A 7704-nucleotide genomic window follows, 5' to 3' on the forward strand; every position below is an offset into this window, starting at 1 on the left:
ATACAACATATCAGAAAAATGTCAGGGAAAGATAACATCTGTAGCAATCAAGTATTCAAATTTTCCAAATGATGGCATAAAGAAGCTCATAGATGGCCACAAGGAGCCATGACCATTTGAATTCAAAAAAGGTTCCTCCATCAAGGGTGCAGAGATGGGCCAGGTGGACAAACCACAAGCTAAGAAATCAAATCATCTGAATAATCACTGTGTCCCAGATCCATTCAAACTACACCCCTACTCCCCAAACTGATTTCAACACAAACAAATTAGTAATTTGGGAGAACAGGGAAGTATTCTATGCATAGACCTCATCTAAGTACATGTTAGAATTAACCCATTCCAAGACTAATCTACTCTGGGTAATGCACATCTGCAGTTGGCGTAGTAATTCTCTTTCTGGTATGGTGCCTTCTAAAAGCCCCTTTAGCTTCTTTCAGTTAGCGTCCATGTGTTTTTCACTCTGATACATAAAGCCAGTGTTTGGTAATAAAAATGTTTGTCTCTATTATCTTCCAGATACATCAGGCAGTGAGGTGCTTGGTTCCCTCTCCTTTCTGGATGTGAACACTTTCCTCCTGTGCGGTCTGAGCGGGAGACTGATACTTGTTGATGTCCGACAAATCGGGATTGCCAATGAAGGAAGTTTGGCCTTCTCTGCCCCTTGTAACAGCCATTGGATTGCAGCAGTAAAACCAGGACATCAGGACATTGCCAGGCTTTCCTCTGAGGGCCACATCACCATCACAGACTCCCGGGACCTCAGGGTGCCTTTGAAATGTGCAAGAGGAAGAATTTCTGAGCCACCTATGCAGGAGACCTTTCTATGCATCAACTGGGCACCAGGGCTGGATAATTGCATCTCCATATCGGGTATTAGAGAGTTTGTTGTGTGAACTAAACTTGTGTCTTTTTCTCTGTGGGGCCTCTATGTAAATGTTATCCACTTTATTGTGGGCGATATTGATTCAGGCTGTCAAAACCCTGGGTAGTGCCAAAGCTTGCCCCACCCCTTCCTGCCTCCTGCACATTCCTATTAGCCAGAGAGGCCGATTATCATCGTGATGAGCCAATAGCATTGTTTGGAGGTGAGACTTAGGAGGGTTTTAGGAGGCATTGGGATGTTGCTGAAGGTTTGTTCACCTCTTAGGTGTCTGCAGTTTAGAACTACAGCTGTTTCCCCCCCTTCTTCTCAGTGGTCATTCCTGATTTTAAAGTGATAATAAACCTTCAGTTTTGAAGTAGTTTCAGCAGCTGATTTAATCATATATTGAGTATGAAGCTTCTTAAGAGAACTTCGGGATCCTAAAAATACAAACATACATACTCGCCTAGATGGCTGCAGCATTTATCCAAGCTGCAGCTGTCCCCCTCCGGCTCTACACTGAGAACTAAGTGATCAAAGTCAGCCGAACACTCAGTTCTTGGGTCTGCTTTGAGCACAGAGCGTTGACTGGCAGTCACTGCTCTGTGCTCTGCTACACCAGTGCTCACTGAAGCATTGGACTGTGAAGTGGGCAGGAGCTACTAGCTCAGGCTTTCGGAGGCTGACCCAGTTGCTGATCCGGTATCTGGTATGTCAGGTGTATCCTGACATTATTGTCGGGATCCCTACAGAGTTTGGACTGTTGCTTTAGCCCACTATTGGCTGAATCTGGATTAAAGGAGGAGTATGACCAAAGCTCTTTTGGCCATACTTCTTCTGTGAGGCAATGGGAGTGCACCTAGTTCTGTACTCCTACAGGAAAATTATGGCTAAAAGAGATTAGGCCATACTTCTCCTTTTAAGCCTTTCCTATGTTCCAATTTTAGGTGGTTGTAAAGTCAAAACATTTGTTTGTTTTTTTTATTATATTATTATTGTTATAAAATACATTAGACATATATTTATTACATTACTAACACAAATCATCAATCTTCATAACAAATTTTGTTAACGTTCCCTCCGCCCCCACTACCCTTATTCTCCCATCCCAATCTCTTCTTATTCCACAAATGCTCTTTAGTTATAATAACTTCTCTTCTCCATATTCTTCCCTCTCCTTATCCTCTTAACCCTCTTATTCCCTCTTGCTGCAAAAGTGTGATTTTATATAGGTTTTTTTTATCCATTTCATCATTTTAGGTTCAACTCCCAATATTTCTGAAGTACTTATCATAAATCCCCACTCTACCCTGTCAAACGCTTTTTCTGCCACTGGTGACTTTTCCTTCCTACTTTTTTGCAGGAGGGGTAATGAGCTCAGACCATTTTCCTTTCCTTCTCTTCCTATTACAAATCCCACTTGATCAAGATGTACCCAGTCTGGCATTAGATCTTTCATCCTACTATCAATGCCCTTCGCGTATAATTTCGTATCTGTATTTAATAATGATATTGGGCTATAACTGGTGCACTGAGATAAATCTTTTCCTTCTTTAGGTACTATCGTAATGTGTGCTAATAATAACTCCTTCCTCATTTCCATACCTGTTCCTAATGCATTCATATATTCACACATTTTAGGCACTAAATGTTCTTTAAATTTCTTATAATATGTTACCGTAGATCCATCCAGTCCCGGGCTTTTCCCTGCTGCTGTACTCTTTATTGCTGCTAGTATTTCCTCTTGTAATATTGGATTTTCTAACATTGTCAGTCTTTCCTCCTCTAGTCTGGGTAATCCAGCTGTTTTTAAATATGTCTGAATTTTTTTGTTTCTTGTTATTAACCGCATACAGCGAACTATAGTATTTTTATTTCTAATCTTTTCTATGTAGTTTACTGATTTCTTTTCCTTAACATTTTTGCTAAGTGTTTTCCTGGTCTATTGCCCCATATATACCTTTCCTTTGCCACCATATTGAAACCCCTTCCTGTCTCCTCCTCCATTAGGTCATTCAACTCTTCTCTTTTTAGTATTCTCTTATATTGTACTTCTATTTCTGTTCTTGTTTATATAATGCTTTTGTTAATGTTCTCATCTTTTCTGTCCGTTTCTTCTTCTTTTTTTTTTTTTCTGCTCCTATTGCAATCAGTATACCCCTTTTTTTGGGCTTCCCATGTCGTGGCCACTGAAACATCTTCGGTTTCGTTCAGTTGAAATACTGTTCTATTTCTTTTTTTATTTTTCCTTCTACTTCCTGATCTTGCAAATAACATATCATTTTCCAAGTGTTCAGATTTTTTGAATCTCCTTCAATTTTCAACTTCATTGTGACCAGTGCATGGTCTGAAAGAGATGTAATTTTAATCAATGACTCCAGTAATCTGTATTCTATCAATATATAGTCCAGTTTGGAGTACGTCACATGTGCAGAGGAGTAAAACGTATAATCCCTTTCCCCTGGGTGCTTAATCCTCCATACATCTATCAGTTGACATTGATGTAATCTCGTTTTCAATGGTATTAAATATTTCCTACCCTCTCACTGCACCCGGGATGAAGTATCCAACTGGAGATCCATGCGAAGATTGAATTTCCCTGCCACAATCCGTTTTTCTTTCTTAAAATCCATCAATTTCCTTACCATGCCCTCTAGATAGCCCATAGCATTCTTATTTGGACAGTAAATATTTGCTAGCGTATATTTCATCCCGTTTAATTCTCCATTAAGAAACAGATACCAACCATCTGGGTCAACCAACCTGTCTTTTATTGTAAATCTTACATCTTTTGCCATCCTAATCGCTACCCCTTTAACTTGTTTTGTAGATGAGTCTTGTATTAAACCAGGTTGGGTAATATCTCTTGATTATAACTTGATTCTTGTGTCATGAGATATGTCTCTTGTAGGAATACCACATCAATAGAGCATTGCCATGTTTTTTTTAGTAATCTTTATGTCCTTTACGTTATAGGTCATTACATTAATTACATTCTTTTCTAGCATCCTTTGTATCAATTCCTCCTTGCATTTGAATCATATAGAAGAAGGGTATTCTATAACGGTATTAGGGCTCTGTGACATTTTTGAAATAACCATTTCTCTTTTTCCCGCCTCCTCGACCCTGTCCCCCTCCTGCCTCCCTCCCCAACTCCTGCCAAATTCACATGGTTCTTAACCAACCCTTGGATCTGTTGTGGTTCTATCCTTACCCTTGATCCCTCTTATTGGGGTTCAACGCCTCCCACTGCCTTTCTTCTTCCTTCTTGGGGAGTGAGTTTCTGAGCATATTGGACCTCTCCGACATTTATTAATCTTCCTTCTCGTACCTGTTACAATACACAATAACCCCGCCCATCTCATCTCTCCCCCCCCCCTCCTGGAGTCCCCCTCAGGTTAAATACCCAATAATAACAATCCAACTGGAGAAAGAGGGGGAAAAAAAAAGGGGAGGGGGGAAGGGAGGCGGAGGAGAGAAGAATGGGGAGGCAAGACAAGGTGGGAGTGGAGGGAAGTAAAGGAAAAAACATGGAAACCAAGTCCATTGTATAAATATAATAGGAAAGGAGGATTGTAGGATTTAGTCTCCAATGTGGTCTTAACTCCCTCCTTCAACACTTTTCCCCATGATTTTCTTCTAAATTGTTCTATCTTTTTCCTTTCCTACTTGATTCATCTCTGTTGTATTCCTTTTTTTTTCCTTGGGATGGAATGCCATCTCTGCCTTTCCAGACCCCCTTCCTCCCTCCTCCCCTCTGTCCAACCCAGGATGTCAGATACTTGTAAATCCAGTTTCTCACAGAAATCCTGTAATCTTCTGGGAATCTCAAACTAGCTGAATGTCCATCTTTCCATCCAATTGGGCATGCAGGGAATCCCCACTTATAGCAGATATTTTTTGTTTGCATCTGTTCCAGCAATGGTCTTAACATTCTTCTTCTCGACAATGTTTTAGGTGATATATATATATATATATATATATATATATATATATATATATATATATATATATATATATATATATATATATATATTTGCAGCTTCACTTCTCCAAATGCTATAGCTGGCATCCCTTTCATTCTCTCCTAGATTCATATTTTATCCTCATAGTAGTGAAAGTGTACTATTATGTCCCTTGGTGGTCCTGTAGTCACTCTTGGAGGGCTCTTTATCCTATGGACTGTTGATAGACAATGGTATGGACCATTGATAGACAGACCTATAACAAACAACTGAAAATTGATAAAGACTTTATTCATTACATCTCTCAAATCTTTTCCTTGGGGTCCTTCTGGTAGCCCCCAAATCCTCAGATTGTTCCTTCTATTTCTGTTCTCCTGATCTTCTATCTATAAGACAGTCTCCTCTGTTCGAGTCGTATATCCTTCAGTTGGCTTTTCAGCTCTGTTATTATCTGGCCCTGCTTATCCAGTTTTCCTTCTGATTCTTCAATCCAGGACAACACCAGCTCCAGATCCTTGTGTATTATTTCCATATATTTTTTAAAGAAAGTTCTAATTTTGCGAACATATCTACTATTTATTTATTTTTTGTGGGCATCAACATTCCTGCTCCTCGTTCTCCCGAGTTCATTGTTTCCAATTCACGTTCCCTATTTAGCGATTCCTTACCTTGATTTTAATCAGTTGTCTCTATTGATAAATTGGATTGGTCTCTGATATTTGTCGTCTTCCTATCCCCCTGAAGAGGAGGATCTGGCTGCTCTGTGCAAAACTGTTACACAGAGCAGATACATATGACATGTTTGTCATTTTATTTGAAAAAAATAAATGAAGCTTTACAATCCCTTTAAACTGGTGCCATAAATGCTGCCCGGGCTTTCCGGTTTCAGTGTGGCTCTATTTTCCTGCAGCATCCTATGGAGCCATATCAGGGGCGGACTGACCATTTGGAAACTCGGGCACTGCCTGGGGGTCAGTAGGGGGCCCCATGAGATGCCCCTGGTACCTTTTTCATAGGCTTTTTTGAGTTTGGGCAAGGACACAGGGGCCCCATGATCCCCTATTGCCCGGGGGCCCCATCAGTTGTCAGTCCACCGCTGAGCCATACAAGCATGCAGGAACTCCTTAGTGCTTCCAAAGAAACACACAGCCCCATACCCAAGGATAGTCCCCTGCTCCTCCCTCCTGCAAGCTAGCAGACTGACTCAAGACCGCACTGTCCACAATTAACCCTTTCCTGAGAAGACTGCAAACTTGGGAAAGCTGCAGTGAGAGGACAGGAGCCAGTAGCATTGTAAACTGCAAGTGCTGGAGTAAGAATTTAACAGCTTGCTGGAAAATGTTTCTGTGCACGCTAAAAAAAAAGCTGAGGGTTTAATACTACTTGATAGAGCAGGAAATAGTGAGCAATTTTGTCTTTAATGTGTTCTTTATCCTTATTTCAGGTACTTATATAGCGCCGTCAATTTACGCAGCACTTTACATATATATTGTGTATTCACATCAGTCCCTAACCCTCAAGGGGTGTACGATCTAAGGTCCCTAACTCACATTCATACATACACATACTAGGGACAATTTAGACAGGAGCCAATTAACCTACCAGCATGTCTTTGGAGTGTGTGAGGAAACCTGAGTACCTGGAGGAAACCCACACAGGCACAGGGATAACATGCAAACTCCAGGCAGGTGGTGCCGGGGCTGGGATTTGAACAAGCGAACCTAGTACTGCCAGGCGGAAATGCTAACCATTTAGCCACTATGCTTATGCAATTGCTCATGCATTATTGAACATCTTCCAAACTATGTACATCTTTCTCTCTTCCTCCTGCTGCAGGCTCTGATGGAACCATACAGATCTATGACACAGAATCCTGGGATGAGGATGTGAAAGAAAGAGATGCGCTGTTTACTCACAGAGGCCACGCTGTCATGGGGGTGTGCGAGGACGGACGCGTCCCCCGGGTTACCTGTCACACCTGGCACCCCTGGAAAGAAAGGACTCTCATATCGGCAGCAAATGATGGTTCTTTACATATGTGGGACTGGCTGGACAGCTGTACTGGACTCTGATAATAAAACCACTATAAGATTGAATGCCTACAAATGTTAATTATACCATTTATGTCACATAGTAATCTAGTGGAAAAAAAGCAATAGTCCATCCAGTTCAACCATTTAAAAAAGTAGTAACAAGAAAATGTACGGTTTTTGTCTGGAATTTCTAAAAAAAAAAATAGCAGTGTACTTTTTGGTATGCGAGTGTGCCTAAGCAGTCCTGTACCCACAGCCTCATAGCTGTATATCTGCAATATGAGATTTAAATCACTGCAGGCTCTGACTGTTAAGGAAATTTGTTGATTTCACTACTATGCTGGTCACTGCTCTCCTTGCTGGAGGCTTTGGTGTGAGGAAGCAAAGCCCTGCCTCTATCAAGATAGCCGCCTCCATCTATTGAAACCATGCAGAACAAGTCCCTGTAATATGGAAAGTCTCATCTGCAAGGAGACATCAGAATTATTATTATTATACAGGATTTATATAGCACCAACAGTTTGCTCAGCGCTTTACAATACAATGGGAGACAATACAGCAACAATACAGTTCAATACAAGAGGGATAGGAGGGCCCTGATCCTCGGAGCTTACAATCAGAATAGACAGAAAAGTGTACACTTTTGTGGGACTTGATATGAACCCTACTGAGGCAGTGTGGCATTTTTGTACAGACTCCCCCATGAAAGCCTCTCAGAACATGGTGAAGGGACAATGTCCATCTGGCCTGGGAGACCTAATAGCAAGAAGGCCACATATCCATGGCTGCAAAGCAGATACCCAGCCATTGTTTTTAACCAATAGACGCCCGGCGAATAGCT

General features: G+C 41.2%; 1 protein-coding gene across 3 annotated transcripts in view; it reads left to right on the forward strand.

Moving 5' to 3' along the window:
* The window catches only part of WDR73 (WD repeat domain 73), a 72313-nt gene extending 65283 nt beyond the window's left edge, over positions 1 to 7030 (forward strand). For 2 of the 3 annotated variants that reach the window (XM_089678022.1, XM_089678021.1), the window contains exons 7-8: positions 520 to 873; positions 6667 to 7030. In XM_089678022.1, coding sequence (XP_089534148.1) covers positions 520 to 873; positions 6667 to 6902 — 590 coding nt within the window. In that variant the 3' untranslated portion in view covers positions 6903 to 7030. The remainder of the gene's footprint in view (positions 1 to 519; positions 874 to 6666) is intronic. The other variant, XM_089678023.1, reaches the window with a different exon arrangement.
* Positions 7031 to 7704: the final 674 nt, after the last annotated feature.

The sequence above is a fragment of the Staurois parvus genome, unplaced genomic scaffold (genome assembly GCF_062004578.1).
Source record: "Staurois parvus isolate SC_StPar_1 unplaced genomic scaffold, SC_StPar_1.0 ptg000196l, whole genome shotgun sequence".
Lineage (NCBI taxonomy): Eukaryota > Metazoa > Chordata > Amphibia > Anura > Ranidae > Staurois > Staurois parvus.